Below are 26,409 nucleotides of genomic sequence, written 5' to 3' on the forward strand. Positions count from 1 at the left end.
TCTAAAATGTAGTCCTTGCAGTGTTAAACAGTTTTGTACTTACTATTTAAATCTTTGTATCATATAAAGAAAATAACACGTTCTTCTTCACGCCTTTTTTTTTTTTAGAAAAGCACCCTTCATTCTTCAGGTGAGTGGATCTTGAACTACTTGAAACACTAGAATAAGGAAAAAGAACTAAGCAATCGAATACTTATTTGTGTAACCCTCTTGATTTGTAAGTATCTACTTTAGTCTCCTTTGAATAATATTTTCTTAGTAACCTGTAAGATTACTAGCCAGAATAGTCTGCTGTCAGAAACCACCACAGGCCACCAAACTGCACATTATTCAGCCTCTAGCAGGCACTGCACATAGGATACCAGCCACTTTACAGCTGCAGCAAGTAGTATTACTCTTCACCACAGCTGCTCTTGTTCTGTAGATTTATTTTGTGCTGTTCACACTGTAGAGTTTAACTCTTTTAATTGTACTGATCATGACAATTGTATCATGTCAGAAAAACATCTTTCTAGTTCGCTGGGAACTGGGGTGCCAGGTAAGCCAGGAAAGACTTCCAGAGTAGTGTTAGGCCAAAATTTTCCAAAGAGGGTTAGGGTTGAGCTGGTTTCCCTCGTCTTTGGACTTTTGATCTCTGCTTCTTGGCACAAGAGAATAGCTGAGAAGAACCACGCAGATAAAGTCCTGCTGCTCGTTATGTTATCCTAGACTATAGCAGTAAAGTCCTTTCATGTCTCTTATAGGAAAGTTGCTTTTTACGCACATATTTTTAGGTTCTGTATCTTTAAAAACATCTGCCTCAAATGTTAAGGAGTGCTTGTACCTCATTTAAGTTAAATATAAATACTTAGCAGTTTACTTTCATTAGGGAACATGTTAATGTTTTAGTCCCCCTGCCTTGCCCCCCCATATTAGAAATAAAGGAAAATGAAGCAATTTTTTTTTTTTTTTCCTGTGGCAGTTTAATTTCATTCTGTTAGGGTGGGGTGAGCAATTGTTATTTTATATGTACCAAAGTCACTCTGAACTAAACTTCGTTTCATTTTTCTTTAGTTATGGCCAGTCTTAATGCTGTGCGGACCAGCAACTTTGCCCTTGTTGGATCTTACACTCTGTCATTATCTTCAGTAGGAAACACAAAATTTGCTCTGGACAGGGTAATCCAAATTTATTTATTTATTTACAGAAAAGTTAGGTCAATGGAAATGTCCCATTTCAAGTATTTGAAATCTTTGGCTGAATGTATATGCTCTTAGAATTGTGTATGTTAATTGGATATAGGTTTATATGCATGATATGTTTTTTGATGTTGGAAGTATTTCTCCCTTTATATTAATAGTTAAGTCTTCAAAGCAGTATATATTGGTTTATTCTAAATGTCAATTCTGACTAAGAAAGTATTGCTGCTTGCATATAGATGTTAAGCTTACAGTTTTAAAACAGTATCTTGCTCATTTAAAACCAATATTTTGACATGATTAACATTTTTTAGATTTAGTTTTACAAAATAGGGAAAGATAGGTTAATTTCTTGGAAAAGTACTTATGAATCTAAGGGATTTCTTTCCCATACTTTACTCTCCAAGTTTAAGCCTTCATAGTTTAAATCTTTGTAATATCACTATTGAGCGCTTTTTGCCACACTATAAGGACTAAACTTTTAATAGCAAACAAGACCATTTTAAGTGGTAGAAGAAGTAGAGGCAAACTTCAGTCCTAGGGTTGGCTCCTGCTGTATAATACAGACTATTTAAAAATACTATAAGAAATTTCTGTGGTCAGAATATAGAGATGTTTAAAAACAAATCCACATAACTTTTAATTTAATAATTCAGCTAGATTAACAAATTGAGTGATTCTGGGTCTTTTTTCTCTTTGTCTTTTATTTTGTTTGTTTTAGATAAATTATGATGTAAAAGAGCGAGAGCTACTGGGCTATATGTTCCAGGAAAAGGTTGCCACATTTTCTTTGCTTAAAACTAATGAGCTTAAAAATTGGTCCTTAATTTTTGGCCCTTATGTTTTTGTTTTACTAACCACTCTCATGTCTTCTTGGTTATTTTGAATAATTAAGGACATTATGTAAATTATGCTTTATTTAGACCATTGGGCATCTTTTTCTTTACTCTCATAATTCTTTAAGGCTTTCTTTAAAAGTTCATGTTACTATTCTTTAAGATTCTGCGGTCACTTCAACATTGATTTTCTGGGTACCAAAATGCCAAATTTAATAACTATCCTAAAATTAAAATTTACTCAATATTGTTGACTTCCTACCTATTGAAAGACCTATAAGTGATGTTTTAAGTAAAAGTAGAAAAATTTTATGGTCTTAATTGGCTAATAGGTATGTTGCTATGTAGGTGATGCTGTTTATTAACTTTAAAATTAAAAATCATTTAATGCTAAAATTATACTAAATATAATCATATATTTTAGAAGTTTTTTTTTTTTTAGAACTTTTAATATCCCTGTGAAGATCAATCACAAGCATTTTGTGGGTGTATATAGAAATGCTCGGAGAAGGCAATGACACCCCACTCCAGTACTTTTGCCTAGAAAATCCCATGGATGGAGGAGCCTGGTAGGCTGCAGTCCATGGGGTCGCTAGAGTCAGACACGACTGAGCGACTTCACTTTCACTTTCCACTTTCAGGCATTGGAGAAGGAAATGGCAACCCACTCCAGTGTTCTTGCCTGGAGAATCCCAGGGACGGGGAAGCCTGGTGGGCTGCCGTCTATGGGGTCGCACAGAGTCGGACACGACTGAAGCGACTTAGCAGCAGCAGCATAGAAATGCTAATTTGCAAAATACTGGATAGTGTTTTTTATTTTATTTAAAGTTCTTCAAACAATATTTGCAAATTAGGGAAACATAAGAACTGGAGTTCTGTGAACTGTATTCCTTACTCAGTGTTGTCATATAGCCAATTTCTATGTATGTACAGTTTCATTAATCTCTAAAATGAAAAAGATTTCAATGACATGTTAAATATAGACTGCTCTCTAAAAAATTTGTTCACTGCCATTTTAGTGTCACACAGATTAAAAATAAATTGTGATATGTTCATTCTCTTAATGATTTTTTTTGTAATTATAGCTAAAGTATCCTACCTGAGTATAAAATCACTCAATTTAATTGGTTTGTGTTCAGTACTGTAAAGTCTCTTCCTGAGTCAAATACAATATAGATGTAAAATTTGTCACAAGTATGCTTTTTTGAATAGCAGGGGGAGGAAATATTTGTTCTAATATCTTATAGTTGATGTAGGAGAATGAGATAGTTAAGTTTAGATGTTCTTTAAATTGGTGGGGAAAATGGATGACCTTCTGTACACACATAATAACCTATTTGATTAAATTTGAGAGAGTAAACAAGTCTCCTGTGTGCGCCCAGAGACCATCAGTGCAAGGCAGCGTTTGCTTATTTTACTGTGTCTTGACCAGTAATGATAAGTCACAGCATTGTCTCTGAGATCCCCTTCAGAATGCAGTTTCTTTTGAGGTTAGTCAGACTGTTGACTCTACAGATAGAGGATAGTACTAATAATGAATTCCCTGGTGGCTCAGTCGGTAAAGCATCTGCCTGTAACGTGAGAGACCCAGGTTTGATCCCTGGGTGGGGAAGATGCCCTGGAGAAGGAAACGGCAACCCATTCAAGTATTCTTGCCTAGAAAATCCCATGGATGGGGGAGCCTGGTGGTCTACAGTCCATGGGGCTGCAAAGAGTCGGACACGACTGAGCAACTTCACTTTTCTTATTTAAGGTTATAGATATCTGATGTAGAGACTGGCATTCTGGAATTTAAATTATGAATCTCAATGAATCACACTTTCAGATCCTTTCTTTGAATAGAGAATCCAGAATAGTCATAGGTTTTACTGTACATTTATGGATAAAGGGAGAAGGATATCCCACAATTCATCTTCTGACTTAAAGAAATCTCGTAGATATATGTACCTTCCAGGAAAAAGAGATGTCAGTTTAAATAGTATTAGGACAAAAAACTGTAAAGTAGAACAACTGACTAGCATTGTAGAATTTTGAAGTTGTAGGAAGAATGATTAGGTATTCTGGTGTGTCCAAAGCTATCCTGGTTTATACCTGTTGGCCTGGTGTGATTATTAACAGGTATAATTATTCTCACTCAGAAGTATCTTGGTGTATAAAAAATTACAAAGTAACCCTGATTATAGAGTACATTTAACACCTGTTAATAATAATCCTTGAGGTGCTGATAATTTTAAAAGACACTTTTTATTAAACAGAAAACAGAATACGATCACACATTTTCACGTCTCCACACTTGATAGGGCGTAGTAACATTGACGTCTGTGAATATTCTCAGTTCACTTCAGGACAAGCTTCTCACCAAGAATATTGTCTACTTTTCCCAGCTTTTCACATTTTCTTCTCATCTTTCTGAGATTCTTTTTACAGGAGCACTCTCTTGGCTAAATGGTAGAATTCTCTTAATTAGCATTGAGAGGCTAAGAGCTTAACACTGACAATATGGAAAAGAAAATGGTAAGGGAATTTATAACTAATGCAGTTAATGAGGCATATGACGTCTTGACCCTGATTAGCATTGTAGAATTACATTATAGATGCCTTTGAAGTTCAGAAAGTTGAAAGTTTGTTTTATGAAATTAGTCTGTTGAAATTATACTTTTTGGTCAAGAATTCTCCCTTTTTATCTTTATTAGGGTGGAGGAGTAAATTTTTATAAACTAACCTTCCAGTTAAAACTTTCAAATTTAGACTGAACTATGATTATTCAAACCAGAGTGTCATTCTTTTTCACTGGGCAGCAGGAATGACAGAGTTAATCATTCCCCTTTCTATCTTGACCCAGAAGTCAATATCACTTTAAATATTTCTCCAATTGAATTTTTCTTATATTTGTAATCTTTAATTTAAATTCATAATTATTTTATATTATCACACATACTTAAGCTCTTTTATTGTTTAAAATATACTTTTGGCCTGAGGTCTCTTTGCTAAATATTAATATACTGGTGAGAATGATTTATTTAAAATATTTATGTGAATATTTTCATACAAGATAGAAAGCGTGATTTTATTTGGAAGAAAATATCAATCCCTCAAACTTCCAAGCAGTAAAAGCAACAGAGTCTCAATTTAGGCACTTAGTTTTGTCTGTCAATTTATGCTCCATGTATTTTAAAGCTATGCTATTGGGTACATAGATACTTAAGATCTTCTTGATGAATTGTTAACACTTTATCTTTCTGGTAGTCATCTTTAAGGTCTATTTTGTTTGTTATTAATAGAATTACATCAGCTTTCTTATGATTAATGTTTGTATGATATATCTTTTTCCATTCTTTTTAATTTTTCCTGGACATGCCATGTGGCACGTGGGGTCTTAGTTCCCCAACCAGGGATCAAACCCGTGCCCCCTGCAGTGGAAGGATGGAGCCTAACCCCTGGACCACTGGGAATCCCCTCTTTTTCCATTCTTTATTCCTAACTTGTCTGTGTTCATATATGTCAAATTTATGTCTCATAAGCATATTTTATGGTCATGTTTTGTTACTGTTAAACAATTTTTTGTCTTTTCATTAGAGTGTTTGATACATTTATATTTAATGCAGTACTGACAGGGTTCAGTTCAGTTCAGGTGCTCAGTCATGTCCGACTCTTTGCGACCCCATGAATCGCAGCACGCCAGGCCTCCCTGTCCATCACCAACTCCCGGAGTTCACCCAGACTCACGTCCATCGAGTCAGTGATGCCATCCAGCCATCTCATCCTCTGCCGTCCCCTTCTCCTCCTGCCCCCAACCCCTCCCAGCATCAGAGTCTTTTCCAATGAGGCAACTCTTCACATGAGGTGGCCAAAGTACTGGAGTTTCAGCTTTAGCATCATTCCTTCCAAAGAAATCCCAGGGCTGATCTCCTTCAGAATGGACTGGTTGGATCTCCTTGCAGTCCAACGGACTCTCAAGAGTCTTCTCCAACACCACAGTTCAAAAGCATCAATTCTTCAGTGCTCGGCTTTCTTCACAGTCCAACTCTCACATCCATACATGACCACAGGAAAAACCATAGCCTTGACTAGACGGACCTTTGTTGGCAGAGTAATGTCTCTGCTTTTGAATATGCTATCTAGGTTGGTCATAACTTTTCTTCCAAGGAGTAAGCGTCTTTTAATTTCATGGCTGCAGTCACCATCTGCAGTGATTTTGGAGCCCCCCAAAATAAAGTCTGACATTGTTTCCACTGTTTCCCCATCTATTTCCCATGAAGTGATGGGACTGGATGCCATGATCTTCATTCTCTGAATGTTGAGCTTTAAGCCAACTTTTTCATTCTCCTTTTTCACTTTCATCAAGAGGCTTTTTAGTTCCTCTTCACTTTCTGCCATAAGGGTGGTGTCATCTGCATATCTGAGGTGATTGGTATTTCTCCTGGCAATCTTGATTCCAGCTTGTGCTTCTTCCAGCCCAGCGTTTCTCATGATGTACTCTGCATATAAGTTAAATTAGCAGGGTGACAATATACAGCCTTGGCGTACTCCTTTTCCTATTTGGAACCAGTCTGTTGTTCCATGCCCAGGTTGGGTTTAGTCTATTACAAAGCAGGCATACTTACACTACAGGCTAAATCTGGCTCTTGGCCTTTTTTTTTTTTTTTTGACAAAAGTTACTTTTGTCACAATTAATGAACTGATATTGATTTATTAACTAAAGTTCAGCAGCCTGTTTTTGTAACTAAAGTATTGAAACATACTCATGCTTTTTTGCTCTGTAGCAACTGTTCTTTGTTCATTTGTTTTTCCTCTCTTGACTGCTTCTGAGTATTTTGGTAATCATTTTTCTTTTCTGTTGGCTTTTTAGCTGTACCTCCCTGTATTGTTTTTCATTTATTACTGAGAATTACAATATGCATCTTTAGCCTATTACTGTCACTACAGTCTACCTTGAAATACAATTACACTTTATGTACCTTGCAAGTGTTAGAACCTTGCATTTGTCCATTCCATTATATTTTACTTCTACCCTTGTTATACACCCCAATGCACTGTTATTTTTTCAATCAATTTTTAAAGGAAATTTAAAAGTATTGTCCTTTGTATTTACCAGTTGTTATGTTCTTCATTCATTTTGTAGAGTCAGACTTCCATGTGGGATTATTGCCTTCTTAGGAAGAAGTTTTTTTGTTTTTTAATTTCATTATAGCATAAGTCTGCTGGAAATGAATTCTCTAACTTTTGTTTATCTAAAAATGTCTTTCTTTACATTGTCTTCATTTCTGAAGGACTGCTAGACTGACAGGTTTTTTCCTTTCACCCATTCTTTTAAAGTTGCCATTTTATTGTTTTCTGACTTTGTTTCTGATCTTCAGTCAACCATCAGTCTTATCTTTTCTGTTTTTTAAAATTTCTATTATCTTTATTTTTATTTATTTGGCTCTGGTGTGTCTCCACTGCTGCTCACAGCCTTTCTCTAGGTGCGGCAAGCAGGGGATACTCTTCATTGCAGTGCGTAGGCTTCTCGTTGCGTGGCTTCTCTTGTTACGGAGCATGGGCTGTAGCTGTGTGGGCTTTAGTAGTTATGGCACATGGGCTCTGTAGTTGCGGTTTATAGGCTTAGTTGCCCTGAGGCACGTGGAATCTTCCCCAACGGGACTGAATCCCTGTCCCCTGCATTGGCAGGCAAATTCTTAATCACTGGACAACCAAGAAAGTACTGTTTTAATTTTTTTGTCTGTGCCAGTGCAGATTGTGGGATCTTAGTTTCTTGACCAGGGATCAAACCTGGGCTCCCAGCAGTGAAAGCACCAAGTCCTAACCACTGGACTGCTAGGGAATTCCCCTTTTCCACTGTTAATATTTAAAATTTTTAAAATTTGAGACAGTTTGACCCTAATCTGCCTAGGTGTGGTTTTCTTTGTCATGCTGGGTCATTTCTTTTTCATCCTAAGTTAATGAACTTTATGGAGCTCTTTCTAGTTCATGTTTTATAAGTTTTGGCAAATGCTTAGCCATTATCTCATCAAATATTTCTTCTGCCTTGTTTTTTATTCTTTCTAGGACTCCAGTTGAATTGTATGTTGGACTCTTGATTATGTTCCTACAGATCTATAGCCCGCTTTTTTTGTTTGTTTTTAATTCGTTTTTTCTTTTGTGTTTCATTTTGGGTCATTTCTATTTACCAGTCTTTGAGTTCATGTCTTTTTTTCCAATGTGCCCAGTTTCCTGTAAAGCCTATCCAGTGAAAGTCTATTCAATTTCAGCTTTTTTCTTATTCTAAAATTCCCATTGGGATTTTTTTTTTATATATATTCTTTAGAGTTTCCATTTCTCTGTCGAAATTCTCCCTTTTCTCACCCATTTTTGTCCTTCTTTTCCTCTAAATTCCATAACAAAATATAAATGTCCTTGTCTTATCATTCTAACAACTAGATCATCTGTGGACCTGCTATTGACAGGATTTGTTTTCTTTTTATTAAAGGCCACCTTTTCCTGCTTTTTCATGACTTGTAAAACTTTTAAACTGTAGGCTAGATGTTAATATTATTAAAAAGCAGTAGAGTCTGAAGTAGGTGGTGATAATACCCTTTCGTCTCTTAGTGTAATCAGTAGTGGAGCTGAAACGGGGTTTTGTTACTTGGGGTCAACTCTTCTGTTTTATTTTTTTGCTTAAGAAGCAGTTTATTTTTTACAGTTCTGCAGACTAGAAGTCCAAAATCTAGGCTTTGAAGTGGGTGGGTTCTTCTGAAACCCTCTCTTCTTAGCTTGTAGATAGCTGTCTTAGGTGTCTTTCACATGGTCTTTTCTCTGTGTGTCTAAATCTTCCTCTGTTTATAAGGACACAATCATATTGGATTAGAGTCCCTCCTGATGAACTAATTTAACCTTGGTGACCTCTTTAAAGGCCCTATCTCCAAATATAGTCACATTTTGTGGTATTGGGAGTCAGAACTTCAACATGTGATTTTGGTAAGGGATGGATGGAGAGGGGACGCAGTTCAACCATAGCATGGTTAAAGCTGTAGCATGAGTTTTAGGATTATAAATGTTGGAAACATATTTGTTTCTAAAAAATAAGAAAAAACTTTATGGGTATAGAATGATTCAACTTTAAAATAAGCAATACAAAATTCTGTTTTCAATAACTTGTTGGTTTTGTAATTTAGCTTATGTTTATTTTGGTTCAAAGCAATGTGATTCCAATGAAAGAATCAGATTCCTTTTTACTCATTCCTCACTAAATGGTTCTGGACACGATGGCAACGTGAGATTTCCATTAAAATATTCATCCTTATCCTCACCATTATCATCAAGCTAACAATTATTACCTAATGACTATTTTAAAGAAAATTTTATTTGGAGGAAGATTGCTTTACGATATTGTGTTGGTTTCTGTTGTACAACAACCTGAATTGGTTATAAGTGTACATATATCACCTTCCTCTTGAGCCTCCTTTCTTACCTAATGATGATTGATGTTGAACATTTTTTTCATGTGTTTGTTGGCAATTTGTATTTTGATTCTTTTGGATAAATTCTGAGAAGTGGGGTTGATTTATTTTATGATAGTTCTGTTTTTAGTATTTTGAGGAATCCTCATACTGAAAAGATTTTCATTTTGATGAAGTTTGTCTATTTTTTCTTTTGTTGGTCATACTTTTGGTATTATATTTGAGAACCACTGCCAAGTCCACAATCACTGAAGTTTTACTCATCTATTTTTCTTCTAAGAATTGTATGGTTTTTTACCCCTATATTTAGGTCATTGATCCATTTTGAGTTAATTTTTGTATGTGACATGAGGTAGGGATCCGACCTCACTCTTTTGCATGTGGCTGTCCAGTTTCCCCAGCACCATTTGTTGAAAATACTGCTCTTTCCTCATTGAATGGTTTTGGTACCCTTGTTGAAAATCAATCTGGGTTTATCAATGTGTGGGTTTATTTCTAGACTCTCAGTTCTATTCCTATGGTCTGTATGTCTATCCTTATTCCAGTATTACACTGTTCTGATTACTGTAGCTTTGGATTTGAAATTGGAAGTACGACTTTGAAGATTGTTTTGGTTATTTGGGGCCTCTTGCAATTACATATGAATTTGAGGATTAACTTTTCCATTCTGTAGTTCACTGTTCTTTGTTGCTGAATAATATTATACTGTTTAAAAAAGCCAATTGGTTTATACCATTTTCTATCAAGTATGTTCTGTTGATAGAAAATGGATAAACACATGTATTGTCTTCTTAAATCTGTTTTCTTTATCACATTAACTTGGGACTTAGGGTTCTGTTTTTAATCAGGCTCTATATTGAATGAATTTATTCTTCAGAAGCATTTGTTGCTAAGAAACCAGTGGCTTTTTGGCCACCTACTTTATATTCCAGCTTTAGAAAATACCGTGTTTTCAAGGCATAATATTCTTTATTCATGCTATTCATGATTTAAACATGTTTTATCAAGAAAACTTTTACAAATAATTTGCTCTCTTTCCTCACAGGTGCCCTTTTTATCTCCTTTGGAAGGCCATATTTATTTAAAAATAAAGTGTCAGGTGAATTCAAGTGTGGAAGAAAGAGGTTTTCTAGTAAGTAACATCACTGGATCTATATTTATATTTTTTTCCATCTTTTGAAGTATAGACTTGGTTTCCCATAGGAATGAAAGTCTGTGTGACTAAGCAATTAACTGGTTCAGTAAAGGTCTGTTGCATGACCCCTCTATGCCTGTCACTGTGCTGGTGTTGGAATGTAATGGGCTGCAAAAAATAGTCCCTCCACTCAGAAATTTGTAGTTTAATAGGGAGAAATACAATGCAGTACTGTAATGGGAGAAAGCATGGAGAGCATGGATGCAGACTGGCAGGACACCACATCTTAGGTATGTGTGGGAGGGCTTACTGGAAGCTATTGGAAGTAACTTGTAAACTGGCAGCTGAACAAGTCAGCCAGGGGAAGAGAGGAGGGAGATGTGCTCCAGATGAAGGAAAAGCACGTACCGTGGGCTAGAGGCCCCTTCCCTCTCTCACCCCCACCAGAGAAATACATGACACATCTAGATAGAGGCAGGTATTTAGAGTAATGCATTTAGAGTCAGAATGTGTGTGCGGAGGAAGGGCAGTGAGGCAACTGATTGGGGCGGGGGAAAGTGTATTTAGGAGAAATGAGACCAAGTGTCTGAAAGCGTTTTAATGACTTTAGCATGAAGCCAGTGGGGTGCTCTTATACGGTTTTAAGCAGAGGACTGACATCAAATTGGGAGTTTAGGAAGGTCGTTCTGACTGCTGTGTGGAAGTAGACAGGGGAGTGAGGACCTGAAGAAGACTAGCGAGGAGACTGAATTACTCCTTGAGAGAGGGGATGGTGGCTGACAATCTGGGTGGAGTGAAGGACTCATCGTGGAGGGATGGAGGAGGAAGGGCAGACCTTAGTGGTTTGTTTGTAGGGGTGGAGAAGCAGAATTAAGCATGTCACCCAGATCCATGCCTTGCACAATTTGTGGGGTAACTATACTGAGATTAGGGACCCTGGGGAAGGAGCAAGTGTTTGTGTTTGTGATGGAAAGTATTTTTTCCCCAAATTTAATTGTGGAAAATTGCAAACATACAGCAATGTTGTTAGAATTTGAATGCCCGCATACCCAGCATCTAGGTTTTGCTGTTAACATTTTTTACTGTCCTTGCTTTATCATGTACCTACTACCGAGCTATCCTTCTAGCGAATCCTGAAAATACATTTGTGGGGCAGAATTTCAAAATATATCGTGGACATTAGCATGTTCCCCTGAATCCTCAGTATCCATCCCCTGAGTTTTTATACAGGCATACATCTATGTAACCCAGATTTCTATTAAGTACAAAATACTGCCCCAGAAAGTTCCCTCATGTCCCTTATCAGTCAATCCCCACCCAAGGGAGAAAGTTTTAATGGTTTAAGTTTTAAACGACTTGAAGTTTAAATTCCTAGAGACATGTTTCAGAGGTTTGAGTTTGGTACTCAAGATAGACATTTTAGATGAGATGAAGGTTTGGAAATCTGCAGCAAAGTGGTAGTATTCAAAGTGCAGGCAGACTTGAATAACCAGGAGAACACTGACGTTTAAGCCATAGACCTAAGAAGAGAAGACTACAGGGCGGGCAAGGGATAATTTAGTATCATGGTTGCCAGGGGAAGAGAGTCTGGAAGAAGGAGTGATCAAGTTAGATAAGGATTTATTGGAGACTGTTGGACTTATTTATGAGATGGTCATTCTGGTCTTGCCAGGAGCAGGAGCTAGATTGCAAATGTGTTATAAAGGGTGTGGAAGATGAAGAATGAGAGTGTAGAAACTCTTTGAAACAAAGTTTGGCTGCAGTGGGGTAAAAAGAATGTGGTACTTGCAGAGGTATGTAGGGTGAAAGAAGGATTTTGTTCACATTTTATTAGGACTGAAGAGACTTGAGTGTCTGTAAATTCAAATGGGTGGCTTCCAATAGGGCCAAAGAGGGTGAAGATAGAGGCAATGGGGAACTTGCACTAGGGTTAAGGAATAACGCATGGAACAAAGTCATGAGAGTGAGAGCAAAGAAGATCCAAGCCACGGTTCATGATCTTGTACAGAATTACACTTTTTCCATTATCAGAGGAGAAAAGTATGTGTGTAGAATATACAGAAGATTGTGGGTGTGGTACAAGATGTAGAGAAAATCTAATAGCTTTGGTTTTCTTTGTGAAGCAAGAGTTTGAACTGTATGACAGATATCACAAACCAATTTGTAGTTGCTGACAGGGTATGGAAGGAAGAGCTAGACTGTACAGGAAGTCCAAGCTGCCAAGATGACTGTAAATCAGACTTCGTAGCTTTTACACATGTAAATCCAGCAGATGGCACTAGATATTCTTGGAAGAGTGTTTTTGTAAATATCAGACTTGAACATAGTGTACGCTTACTGATCTTTTCCTTTAATGTAAATATAATATTTCCACATCTTGCTTTAGATACCTTTAGCATCTGATAGACTCTTATGCCAACTGGTTCTTTTGCCTATAAGGTCTGACCTGTTTAACTTTTGAGCTGGGCTCTTAAGTAGTTTAGAGTTATATCTTTTCAGGTTAACTCTGTCTTGAATCCTAGAGCCCACTCTTATTGCATCCACACTTATAGAAATGTGGTAAAAAAAAAAAAAATTGCTCAGGACTCCCACAGATAACTTCTGTCCCCTCTCTAAATTGTGCCTTTTAATTACTTCTAACCTCTGTTTAAAAATAGAGGTAGTAATTGAAATTAAAGTTACTTGGTGCAGTTTTCTTTCCTGATGTGCCAGGGGCAGCTGAATCGAAGGAGACTACCAACCAGTGAAACTCTAAGTGATTCTAAAATGGTGCTTGTCTAGCTCTGCCAGTACTGATGAGCGGCAAGAAAAGTACATTCTGCATTAGCAAGAAGGTTCCAGTTCTTCTTTGTGATTGTATATTGTCATTTAATTTCCTTGGCCTTCAGTTACCCTAGCTATAAAAATGAAAAATCTGTCCTCTTGTTATTTTTCTCTGATTATAGTAGGGAGTAATGATAACTTGGTATTATTTTTATCTATCAAATTTTTCCTTTTCTATTACCTTTGTAATGTAAACACAAAAGGGAGCTGGTGAGTCATTTGTACTAACTTTGCTCTTGAGATTGAAATAACAAGACTTCTGGCCTTGATACAGAGTAGAATAAAAAAAATTAAACTTAAGTACTTTAAAAAAAAAGGAAAAGAAAATCATGCAAGTTGATTTTGAAGTATGAAATACGTCAACATACTGAAGTTTAATGTGTAGAAGCATTTAATTGATCCTCAGGTTTCTAAAGTCAGTATTTCATTGACTTTTTCAGACCATATTTGAAGATGTTAGTGGTTTTGGTGCCTGGCATCGAAGATGGTGTGTTCTTTCTGGAAACTGTATCTCTTATTGGACTTATCCAGATGATGAGAAACGAAAGGTAATACTAATACTGATGGTCAGTGGTGAAAGCCCTGACTGACTTTCAGGTAATATTTTATGCAAGTGTTCCCTGTGGCCATAAGCCACCCAAATTCCGCACTCAGGTTTATTTACTAAGCCATTAAGATGTAGTGAGTGTGTGTGTATATGTGTGTGTGTGTGTGTTAGAACTTTATATCTTGTTCATTCCCTGTGATTTGACCACTCTTTAAATACCTTAAGGCATATATTTTTCTTTTTTTTTTTCTGGAATGTTTTATAATTTTTTAATTGATTTTTAGTCAGAAATATGTTAAATTCACTTCTGTATTTTATTAACAGTTGATTTACCTAAATTTGGGATAAAACAGAAATGGAAAACCACCGTAGGAATATTGTGATTTTAGTTTGTTTCTAAAATTTGATAATAGAATTTTATGTAATACATTACATCTTATTTTTTAAAAATTTAATGTTATTGCCCAAGTGTGATAATTTATTATCCAAAGACTGGAAAATAGAAATAAGCAGAATAATAAAGTAAACTCATCTATAAAAGATAACTACTGTTCACATTTTGGTTGTAGATCCTTCTAAATTTTTAAAATGTATACTAAATAATAATTATATATCCATTTATGAATCTTTTTAAACAGAAAATATCATATCTTTTTTAACTTGATTTTTACTTGATAATGAACGTCCTGATACCTTTCCACATAGGTAAAAATATATCTATGATATTACATTAGATAACTGTATGTGTTACATTGTAGCCATGTAAAATTTTAAGATTTATTGTGGAATATTTGGAACATTCAAAAAAAACATAATTTCCACCAGCCTCTGTATTATCAGTCCAGTTGAAGCTCCTTATATAATTTTCTCTCCTTCACAGAGATAACTCCTATCCTAAAATTATTTTGTTCCCATGTATTTCTTTAAATTTTTTTATATGTGATATACATAGATCAGATCAGATCAGATCAGTCGCTCAGTCATGTCCGACTCTTTGCGACCCCATGAATTGCAGCACGCCAGGCCTCCCTGTCCATCACCAACTCCCAGAGTTCACTCAGACTCACGTCCATCGAGTCAGTGATGCCATCCAGCCATCTCATCCTCTGTTGTCCCCTTCTCCTCTTGCCCCCAATCCCTCCCAGCATCAGAGTCTTCTCCAATGAGTCAACTCTTCACATGAGGTGGCCAAGGTACTGGAGTTTCAGCTTTAGCATCATTCCTTCCAAAGAAATCCCAGGGCTGATCTCCTTCAGAATGGACTGGTTGGATCTCCTTGCAGTCCAAGGGACTCTCAAGAGTCTTCTCCAATACCACAGTTCAAAGGCATCAATTCTTCGGCGCTCAGCCTTCTTCACAGTCCAACTCTCACATCCATACATGACCACAGGAAAAACCATAGCCTTGACTAGATGAACCTTTGTTGGCAAAGTAATGTCTCTGCTTTTGAATATGGTATAAGCAGTGTATTATTGCAGTTGCATATTTTGAAACATTTTACAAATAGTATCATACTGTGTATAGTGTTTTGCAACTTGCATGTTTGAATCAACATGATTTGTGAAGTTAGTGTTGGCTGGTGTGTGTAGCATGTACGTAGCTCTAGTTTGCAGAGCTTTACCCATCTTTCTCTGTACTGAAATACTCCATTATAAGAATGCATCACAATCAATTTATACACTTCTCTTATTTATGGGCACTTGATTATTTCAAATTGTTGTTGTTATAAACAGCTCTGCTATGACTTAACTATATGGACCACTGCTCTTTCTTTATTTAAATTGGCGTATAATTGCTTTGCAGTGTTGTGTTAGTCTCTGCTGTACAATAAAGTGAATTGGCTACATGTATACTTATCACCCCTCCCTCTTGGACCTCCCTTCCACCCCTAACCCCCATCCCACCCATCTGGGTCATTACAGGGCACCAAGCTGGATCAGAGCTCTTTTCTCGATTTTGTATCTAGTAGCAGAATCTCTGGTTTGTAGGGTTTTATACGTCTTCAGTTTAACTAGATTTTGTCTGGTGAATCTTGAAATTGGTTGTATAACGTTCTGTTCCCACCAGGAGTTGTCAGTGTTCCACATCCCAGCAACATTTGTTGTTTCAGCCTTTTAAACTCTGATTGTGATAGGTGTAAAATGTTATTTTACTGTGTTTTTATTTTAATTTTCCTTGACTGAGCATTGAGCAAGCATCTTTTCTTATGTATTTTGGCCACTTGTTTTTCTAGTCTTTTGCTTGGCATATGCTTTAATTTATCCTTATAGTATCTTTTCATAAACAGAATTTTTAATGCTAAGATAAATCTGTCAGTTTATTATTTTATTGTTTGCTTTTTTGTGTCTTAGTTAAGAAAACCATCTCTATAGTCATAAAGAATATACTTCCTTATGACTTCTAAAAATTATAAAGATTTATGTTTAACATTTAATTTACCTGGAATTGATCTCCCCCACCCCCCAATCTGGAAACCCCATTGTGCCAGCATCATGGGATGATCCATTCTTTCCCCACTCATCCACATGCTGTTTCTGGCATGTATCAAGGTATCGTTTTATATGTGGGTCTATATTTAGGCTTTCTATTCTGTTTTCTTTGGTCTGTATCTCTCATTCTCAATTACCATAGCTGTAAAATAAATCTTTAAGCCTGGTAAGATAACTCTCCTAAGTTGTGTTTTTATTCAATAGTGTATTTATTCTTTTACTTAAACACACACACACATACACACAGAAATAGATGTACCTATATATTTAACTTTTTATAATTGAAATGTACCCAGAAAAAGAGAAATTAGTAAGAGAGAAATACCTTATTAATTTCCTTGTTTCATTTATCCTCCACAGCACACTTTTGTTCTCATTGGTTTGCTAAGGTATTTTAAAGCAAATATCACATTTCATATTATATCATATAATCTGTGAGTCAAGGTTGCCAGTTCCTAGCATTGGTAGATATGCTAGGAACCCAAGGAAGCCAGGTTTCAGGCTAGCCTACCATTCTGCACTCTTCCTCATTGATTTTGGCCTATGAAGGTTTCTTTTGCTGTCTTGCAAGTTCAGTTATCTAGCATTTGGGGGGTTTTCAGAGGACTCTCAGACTACTTAGTTTTCCATACTTGCTGGAAACATAATGTTATTATTTGTTTTAAATAGTCCCCTACTACTGTCATTTAATTTGTTTCAATCTTTTCAGCGTTATGAAAAAACAGCAATTACACCTATATAAGAGTTCCCTGATGGCTCAGTGGTAAAGAATTTGCCTGCCAGTGCAGGAGACAGGAAGATCCCTTGGAGAAGGAAATGGCAACTCCAGTATTCTTGCCTAGGAAATCCCATGGACAGAGGAGCCTTGGCAGGCTATAGACCATGGGGTCACAGAAGAGTCAGATATGACTTAGCGACTAAACAACAGCAGTACCTATATAAACATCTTCTTGTACCTATATATTTACTTAGGATAAATTTCTTTTAGGTGAAGTTGTATGGTCTGGATATGTTCATTTAGAATGTTTTTTGATCACTGTTATTAAATTATCTACCAGTAATAGATCATTTTATGCTTTCACTAGCAGTGTATAAGAATTTGTTACCCCCAACCAATCAATATTGGTTATTACTATTCTTTTCAGACTTGGTCAATCTAATGTTTTAAAATGATATATTTCATTCTAATTTTTTTTTTTAATTACTAATACATTTGACACTTTGATTGGCAGTTTCTAAATTGTTTGGGCCCAGGACTTCCCTGGTTAAGAATCTGCCTGCCAATGTAGGGGACATGGGCTCAATCCTTGGTCTGGGATGACTGCATATGCTGTAGGCAACTAAGCCCATGTGCCTCAGTTACTGAGCCCACATGTTGCAGCTACTGAAGCCCCTGTGCCTAGAGCTTGTGCTCTGCAGCAAGAGAAACCACTGCAATGAGAAGCTCAGGCACCACAATGAGAGAGCAGTCCCTGCTCGCTGCAATTTGAGAAAGCCCGTGCATAGGAACCAAACCCAGTACAGCCAAAAATAAATTTAAATAAATAAATAAATACATTGTTTGGGCCCATGCTTGTCCCTTTTCCCATTTTTCAGCACCATTTAGTCTTGCAATGTTTTATTTTTATTTTTTTACTCTCATACTGTAGGAATGACATGGCTTCTAAAAATCCAAGGCAGTAGTTTGGCCTGATCTTTTAGAGATACGTAAAAAATATTTACAGATGAAATACTATGTCTAGGTTTCTATTTGTAGAAAGGGAAGAAGTAAGAGGGTTTGAGACAAAAAGGGTTGAATGTTTGTTTCTATTTGTTAGAACTGGTTAATGGGTACATGGAAACTTCTTATGCTGTTCTTTTTACTTTGTATCTATTTTAAGTTTTCCATAACAAATGGTTTGTTTTTTAAGCTGGCTAAGATGAACAGTTGACATTTTTGGTTTCTATTTTTATATCCAGCAAGAAATAATCATAAATATTAAATATGTTTCTCTAAATACAGTGTAATTAAGTTTTAACTTTTAAATTAATGGTTTTCTTATTTTAAGTTGGTATCAAGTTGAATACTGCTCAGTGCTTGCTGACTTAAATGGTCTTATTTATTTTCTACTAATCATATTTTTTAAAAATTTGTTTTAAAGAATCCCATAGGAAGATTAAATTTGGCCAATTGTACCAGTCGGCAGATAGAACCAGTCAACAGAGAATTTTGTGCAAGACGCAACACTTTAGAATTAATTACTGTTCGACCACAAAGAGAAGATGACCGAGAGACGCTGGTCAGCCAATGCAGGGACACACTCTGTGTAACCAAGTATGTATTGGGTTATAAATGTTTCTATCAACTAAGTAATTGATTGCCCACTATGTCCTTACCACTGTGAGAAATATCAGAGACTGTCTTTGTCTTTGAAGAGGGTATGCTTTAAGAATGAGAAGACAAAACACATACACAACAGTAAGAGAGGAATGTAATAACAAAATTAATATAGCTAAGAAAAACACAGCATTCAACTTATGTCTTAGTTTATCATGTTTTCCAGCATACTTACAGTTTAGCCATTTTCGGGGCAGTTAGCTAATATTCTTTGTGTTAAGTTTGAAGATTTCATGTGTAATTGGTAAGTCAAGTATTATTTAAAGAGATTTGACACATCCCTGCCTGTCCCTTCCCAAAGTACCAAAGTACCTTCCCAAAGTACTTCACTCTACTCTGAAAATTTCTGGTTGGTGATGGATAGAATAAACTACTGGGAGTGTCAGTTTTTGTTAACCCTAAACTTAAGTATAAGATGCAGAAACTTATTGCTAAGGGTCTAAGATTCTTTTGCCTGAATGCCCAAGAGAAGCTTGCACACCAACTTCAATGTAAAAAATTGTGATTAGGGACAAAAGTTAGAATTTGACAAAATCTCTGTTAATCAAATTGTGGCTGAATATTTCAGACAGGGAGATGGGTAGAATGGCTCCATGAGTTTCTGATGTGGAAATGTCAGATAGCTTAGGCAAGAGACACTCTATTAAAATAGAACAAAGTTGCCCCAATACCGCCATTTTGTTTTAAAACAGAGAGAAAGGGGACCCGTTCCATGGGAATTCTTGATGTCTAGATTGCTTTTAGATTAATTTAGTTCATTCAGCTCATCCACTCCTTTCCTTTGGGGGTCTTCTGTGCAGCAGTGACCTCATTCAGGACAGGAGAGGCAAATTGGATTTATAGTCACTTTCTTTAGTAGCTACCCTGTCTGTGGCCATAGTCAATAAGGGAACCAAACAAAATTCAGTCACCAAGTACTTCCTGACCACCATGGCCCTTATAAACATTACTCACATTTTTCATAAAATCTTCTTTTACTTGTTACATAAACCTTCCCAGATTTCTCCTTTGACCTTCTCCTATGGTGGAAATAGTTATATCACATATTGTTCTAATTATGCTGTATTTCACTTGCATGTAATTTTTCTCATTATAACATTATCATAATTTGAGTGGACCAAGCATTTGAAAGAGGCCTATTCTCAATTCAGTCTTGACTGACTGAGTCTTTTAGCTTTGCTTTGTGGCTTCTTAAAACTTATTTCACTTTTTGATCATACCTTTTGCAGAGTATATACATTTTACAGTTATACGTTCTCCTTTGCCTTATTTATCTGTTTCTCCCCAGGGCCTTTCTGACCTGTGCCTTTTATCTAAATTTAATGTATCACATTTTTATTTCTACAAACCAACCTTGCTATATTTCCCTCCTTCAATGCAAAGTATTTATCATCTGATCAGTAGTGCCTACTTTGAAATATAGATTAAACATTTGAACTAGAAATGCTTCATCACATGGCAAAGCAGTATTGTGCAGTTGAACCCTGAGAGGTCAACAGACCTAGATTTAAATCCCGATTCAGTGACTGACTGATGTAGGTTTAAATCCCAACTCAGTGACTTACCAAATGTGACTATGGCAAGGTATTTAACTTTGCTGGCTCTCTGAAATCTCCTGTGTCATAAGAGAAGAATAAACTCCACAGAGTGACAATAAAGGTTAATGAGTAGATCTACTTAGCGTGTTGTCATACACGCGGAATGAGCTCAACAAATGGTCGCTATCTTTATTGTAAATGTGTTCCCTCCATTTACTAATAGATGATCAACTCAGGGCTTAATCATGCTTATACCATTACTAGTACCAATGTGGAGAAATTATAAAGATGTAGAAGTATAATACAACAACCTTCTAACACCTGGCTGTAGTCTAGAAGAATGGTCTGGCTTGTGACTTAGGGAATTTCCCTCTCCCCTACCTTCACCTGCCCTGTCAGCTGTTCAACTTTTAACTGAATATGGATGTAAAGAAGAGATTCCTGGTGTGAACAGAGAGATTAGGGTAGACAAAATCTTAGGATCTTTAGATCACTTATTGTAAATACTGTACTCTACTAACACAGTGGGGCAAAAAAAAAAAAAAAGGAGACAGTATAAAATAGTATTATCTGTAAGGCCAGGTGAAAGTCCGTGAGTCTGTGGAGCTCCTGGGGAGCCTGAGTCAGGGATCTAGAGGGTTGGTCCCCATATTCAAGTCTGTGGTGTGCTTGTTCTTCTAAGAGGTGACCCACCCACCCTCAATGACTGTCTTGGCACCAGCAAATTGTCCAATCATATCACCTGTGCAAGATTAGTTACTGTCTTTGATGTGAAGTTCCATCATTTTCTAAATGTGATTGGTGTGAGTTATGGCTCAGCTAACCAATCTGCAAGATGATTTTCTTTTATTGTAATTGGAGAAGCACTTTACTATGGATTCCTGATTTGGCATCCATTAAAAGAGGGCAAGGAGAAGGCAATGGCACTCCACTCCAGTACTCTTGCCTGGAAAATCCCATGGATGGAGGAGCCTGGTGGGCTACAGTCCCTGGGGTCTCGAAGAGTCGGACACGACTGAACGACTTCACTTTCACTTCTCATTTTCATGCACTGGAGAAGGAAATGGCAACCCACTCCAGTATTCTTGCCTGGAGAATCCCAGGGATAGGGGAGCTTGGTGGGCTGCCGTTTATGGGGTCGCACAGAGTTGGACATGACTGAAGTGACTAAAGAGTTACTCCTTTTACTGTTTAGGCTCCCCTCAGTTTACCCCACAGTAAGAGTACTTGGAGGTGTGGAATAGGGGAAAGGATCCTGATCTTTTTGTTTGTTCCTGTAGGAACTGGCTATCTGCAGATACCAAGGAAGAACGGGATCTCTGGATGCAAAAACTCAATCAAGTTCTCGTTGATATTCGCCTCTGGCAGCCTGATGCTTGCTATAAACCTATTGGAAAGCCTTAAACTGTGGGACATTTCCATGTCATATAGAGGTTTTCTGACGTATGTCATAAATGTATCTTAAGAGCATCAGATTTGCTGGTTGCATTTTATGCTTTAAATACAAAAGTATATGTGCCAATATTCATTCACTACATATTATGCAGTATTTATATTTTTTGTATGTAAAACTTCACCGGATTTCACTTCTGTTATTCATAAATGATTAGTAGAAAAAATTTTATTATAGTTGATTTTGCTAAATTTTAATTTAAAAGCCTCATTTTCCTAGATATCTGATTATTCAATTATTCATGATAAAACATTTGTTTTAAAGTAAGGAATTTTGAATTGTCTCCTTAGAGCTGTGGGTCTCAAAGTAGAAAGATCTTCCATGATTGGAGACAGAAACCTCTGACTTGACCATTCTTTCTCTAGCCTGAGTACTTTTTTCTGAAGATTGTGGTCATTTACTGATCATGATATATCTTGTTTCTAGAGCACTGAAAAAAATTCTAAGGGACTTTGCAGAAACATTTTTAGTAATGGAGGTAAGAACCTTTTAAAAATAGCAAATGCATATTAGTTTGAAGCTTATGGCTGCCATCAAATAAGACATGTGGACATGGGGGATATTGTGTGAGATTTGGGGGTTAAATGTTTTATTTAGAAGACTTAATCACATGGTTTATATTTACTCACTTACTATAGATGCTGTGTGATGCACATTTCCATGGAATACAGGCTTTTAAAAATAACTATTTTTGCTATATAGCTTACAGGCTCCTCAAATATACCTGGCAAATTACTTCTTTCTGCTCCTGTAATAAGAATAAATGTAAATTTGAAGACTCTTTATGTAAGAAAAGTAACCCTCACCAAGCTGCTATGGACTAATACTTTGCTTGCCTAAATCCGTGTCTTTTTTTTTTTCACATCCATATATGACGGTGTCTAGAAACCCATTATGAAAATCACTTGAAAAACTGTTAAGTCATATATTACCTTTAAAAGCCTAATGCCTTTTTTTTTTCAATTATAAAAGATTATAAATGTAAACCACAGGCTCACCTTTAAGTACACTTTCAATTTCTTTGAATTGTTAGTTATTGATGGCCTCATTTATAAACACTAAATTCTGTCACCTCCTGTCATTTTATTTTGTATTCATTCAAATGTGTTTTTTCTTGTGTATATTATAAAACTATATTTTATTATCTCCTACGTAAATAAATACTTGCAAATGACTTAAGGAATTAGCTATTTAAGAAATACTATTAAATTGTGCTGTACAACTGCTCTGCATTCTAGGCTGTGGGCTCCTTCAGGGAGTTGTACTGACTTCGTGAGGATATTTCACCATCTTTTTACCTCTAGCCCAGAGCTTAGCTCATTGTGTGTTCTTAGAGTCCCTGTTGAGTGAGGAGGTGGGTGAAGGATCCATTTCTGAGTCAGTTTGATGGTACTTGGACGCACATCTGAGGAGACAGAGGATGATTCCCAAGTGCTTAGCAGAGACTGAGTAGATAAGTAACATAACCAGCCAAAACAGGATATAGATTTGGTGGGATTGGTGACAGGTTCCCTTTTATTTATTTGTAGGTTTGTGTTATTTTTGAATAAGTGTTATACGTCATTATTCAAAAATTCAAAAGACAGAGAACTTAAGTGAAAAGTATGTCTTTTCCTCTTGTCACAACCACTTTTGCCTGTTTTGCAGTGTCCTCCTAGAGAGAGTCTGTGCATATTATTGATTCATCATCATATTTCTTTTCTTTTGTTCATTAAAAATATTCCATCCCAACCTAGAGATTGTCATACTGAATGAAGTGAGTCAGACAGAGACAGAGAAATATGGCAAGACATCCCTTGTATGTGGAATCTACGAAGAAATGATACAAATGAACTTACTTACAAAACAGAAACGGACTCACAGACCTTGAGAACGAATTTATGGTTGCTGGGGTAAAGGATGAGAGGAAGGGATAGTCAGGAAGTTTGGAATGGACATGAACATGCTGCTATATTTAAAATGGATAACCAACAAGAACCTTCTGTATAGCACAGGGAACTCTGCTCAATGTTATGTGGCAGCCTGTATAGAAGGGAAGTTTGGGAGGGAATGGATACTTGTGTATGTATGGCTGAGTTCCTTCGCTGTTCACCTGAAACTATCACAACATTGTTAATCAGCTATACCCCATTACAAAATAAAAAGTTAAAAAATATTCCATCTGTACTGTTTAAGAAAAAAGCCCAAGAGTATTCCTTAGCAGGCATTATATTTTAGTATATGTAAAGGGGTATATAAACCTCAGTTTTAGAAGAAATTTAAGGTGATTATGGAACATATGTTAGAAGTATGTCAAACAGTAGAAAATACTGCTCTGAAAATTTCAGTGTCGTCTGCCTGGGGTGTGGGGGCAGATGTTGAAACATTAGAGTCAATACAGGGGTATGATGTGGAAAGAGAAGCCAGGACAAAAAGAACATGATCTTTAGGGAAGAGTGAAAAATGAGTGACTAACAGTTATCTTCCATGAAAGAAATACAGGGGCGATGTCTGCGGAGACCAAAGGAGGATCTTATGATCTGACCACAAAATCAAAAAGTGGGTTAAAGATAACAGGTGAAATTTGGAGTGGTCAGTTCGATAAAAAGGTTCAGCTGAAAAATCAAGTTGCAGCAAAATCCACAGAGGAAAAGATTGACAGATTTGATTGCGTAAAAAATTTCCTTCCTGACAAATTTAAACAAAGTCTAAGCAAAGTTGGATTATAAGCTTCAGACTAGGAGAAAATATTCACAACATATTTGATAATCCAAGAAGTAATATACAAAATATATAAAGAGCTTCTTTGATTGGCTATCATCATTTGAACATTTACTATGTACCAGGAGATATTATTGGTGTTTCACATACATTATCTCATATAATCTTCATGTGACTGTATGAAATAAGCATTGAATGAGGAAACTAAAACTTAGGTAAGGCAACATGCTTATTAGCAAGTGGCAAGCCAAGATTTGAACCCAGAATCCACGTACTTTATTATTACACTGTGATGTTTCTCAAGTTAATAAGAAAAAATTTATCCTAAAAAGGAGTCAAATATCACTAGTAGAAAATGCACACACACACACACACAAATCCAAAGAACCAACAAAATATAAAAATGATACTAATAAGCAAAAACACAAATTTAAATGGCAGTGGGTTATTGGCCCTCAGATTGTTGGAACTAGTCAGTGTTGCTAAGAAACCTGTACTCTTGGTGAGAATGGAAACTGCTACAACCTTTTTGGATGACAGCTTGGCATCCTCCAGTAATCTCTATGCTAACACAAAGGATCAGTACGTCAGATCATACTTACATGCGTCAGAGATCTTATCCATATAGAGCTTTACTCATAATTTCGAGAACACAAGTGATCAAGGCACTGGCTAAAGCAAGAAATCTGAAAAACCCTGCATACCTCCTGGACCTTTCATTCCTTCTTTGAACAAGTAATAGATAAGATCACTCATGAGATTTGTGAGACATCAAGCACAGCAGGGAGCCTAGAGGCAAGGCAACATGTCCATTTGGTGCCCTATGTAGTTATATAGCTGGTGTGACTCTCAGGAGTCTTGCCTCATGAATCCATAAATTCTGTTTACCATAAGCATTCTTAACCAGCCACATCCTACTAAGAGCATTCCATAGATAAGAGATCTAGCAAATATCATTAGTCTTATCAGCCAGGAGGTCATTTTCAGCACATTCGCAAAAAATTTATGTGTCACCTGCCTTCTTTCTTTCCCAGAACCCCAGATACTTTAACTCCTTCCTCCCCACTCTCTTCAGATGAACTTTCAGGTGAGCAAAGACACATAAAAGGATGATCCTTACTATACTGTTTTTAAAGAGGAAAAATAGAGATAAAAAGGGAAGAAAATTGGAAATAGGAAATCATGGCACACTCTTTCTACGAGAAGAAAAGGAAACCATGTATATGTATATTGATATAACTTTTCAGAACAACTTATGGGCGAAAAGGATATGCCCTGCAACATGAAACTGTATATGGAACATACAAATACACAAATACCCAGATGAAAGTGGGGAAGGAACTGCACCAAATTTTATATGGAAAGTGCAATGGAAAGAGGTTGGGAGTAGTTAGTGCAGGATGGAGAAATGCTTTGACTTTTGACTCTTTCTAGAATATTTGATTTATTTACAATGAAAATATTTTCATTTTGCTCATGTTCATGCACTTGTAAACACTTTAAAATTTAAACTCAGAATGAAACTTTGAGTGGAGGACTGAGTAAAGACTACAGGGTATTGGATTGAGAAGGGAAAGGTACAATGAGACAGTAGTTTGGTGGGGAAATGTTGAGGAAGGATATTTGTTACTACACTGATGGGGAGGAGTCAAAGGTGAGGGAAGACCTGAGGATAGTGGGAAAAAGGAATCCAAGAGATGGAGGAGAATGAATTTGTGAAGCAGTTTGAAGGGTGACAACCTAGAAGACAAATGGAGTTTAGACCCCATCCCAGCAGTCAGCGTGTTCATGGGAACTTTGTGACCAAGTAATGAAGAATTGGGGCACCCAAACTACACAGTCATGTAGGACTGGACATGACTGGAGTGATCTGTAGGCTTTGCTCCTCTTTCATGAA

The 26,409-nt window shown here is 36.5% G+C and overlaps 1 protein-coding gene across 13 annotated transcripts in view; it reads left to right on the forward strand.

Moving 5' to 3' along the window:
- The window catches only part of ANLN (anillin, actin binding protein), a 175,184-nt gene extending 151,217 nt beyond the window's left edge, over nucleotides 1-23,967 (forward strand). For 7 of the 13 annotated variants that reach the window (XM_086396547.1, XM_086396550.1, XM_086396548.1 and 4 more), the window contains 6 exons: nucleotides 109-130; nucleotides 1,054-1,157; nucleotides 10,496-10,582; nucleotides 13,849-13,956; nucleotides 18,586-18,758; nucleotides 21,640-23,967. In XM_086396547.1, the coding sequence (XP_086252673.1) occupies nucleotides 109-130; nucleotides 1,054-1,157; nucleotides 10,496-10,582; nucleotides 13,849-13,956; nucleotides 18,586-18,758; nucleotides 21,640-21,763 (618 nt within the window). In that variant the 3' untranslated portion in view covers nucleotides 21,764-23,967. Of the gene's footprint in view, nucleotides 1-108; nucleotides 131-1,053; nucleotides 1,158-1,899; nucleotides 1,954-10,495; nucleotides 10,583-13,848; nucleotides 13,957-18,585; nucleotides 18,759-21,639 lie in introns of all 13 variants that reach the window. The other 6 variants (XM_086396549.1, XM_086396545.1, XM_086396546.1 and 3 more) reach the window with 1 other exon arrangement.
- The last annotated feature ends 2,442 nt before the right edge of the window (nucleotides 23,968-26,409 follow it).

The sequence above is a fragment of the Bos grunniens genome, chromosome 4 (genome assembly GCF_055505025.1).
Source record: "Bos grunniens cultivar Pamir isolate PY7600 chromosome 4, Bosgru_T2T1.0, whole genome shotgun sequence".
Lineage (NCBI taxonomy): Eukaryota > Metazoa > Chordata > Mammalia > Artiodactyla > Bovidae > Bos > Bos grunniens.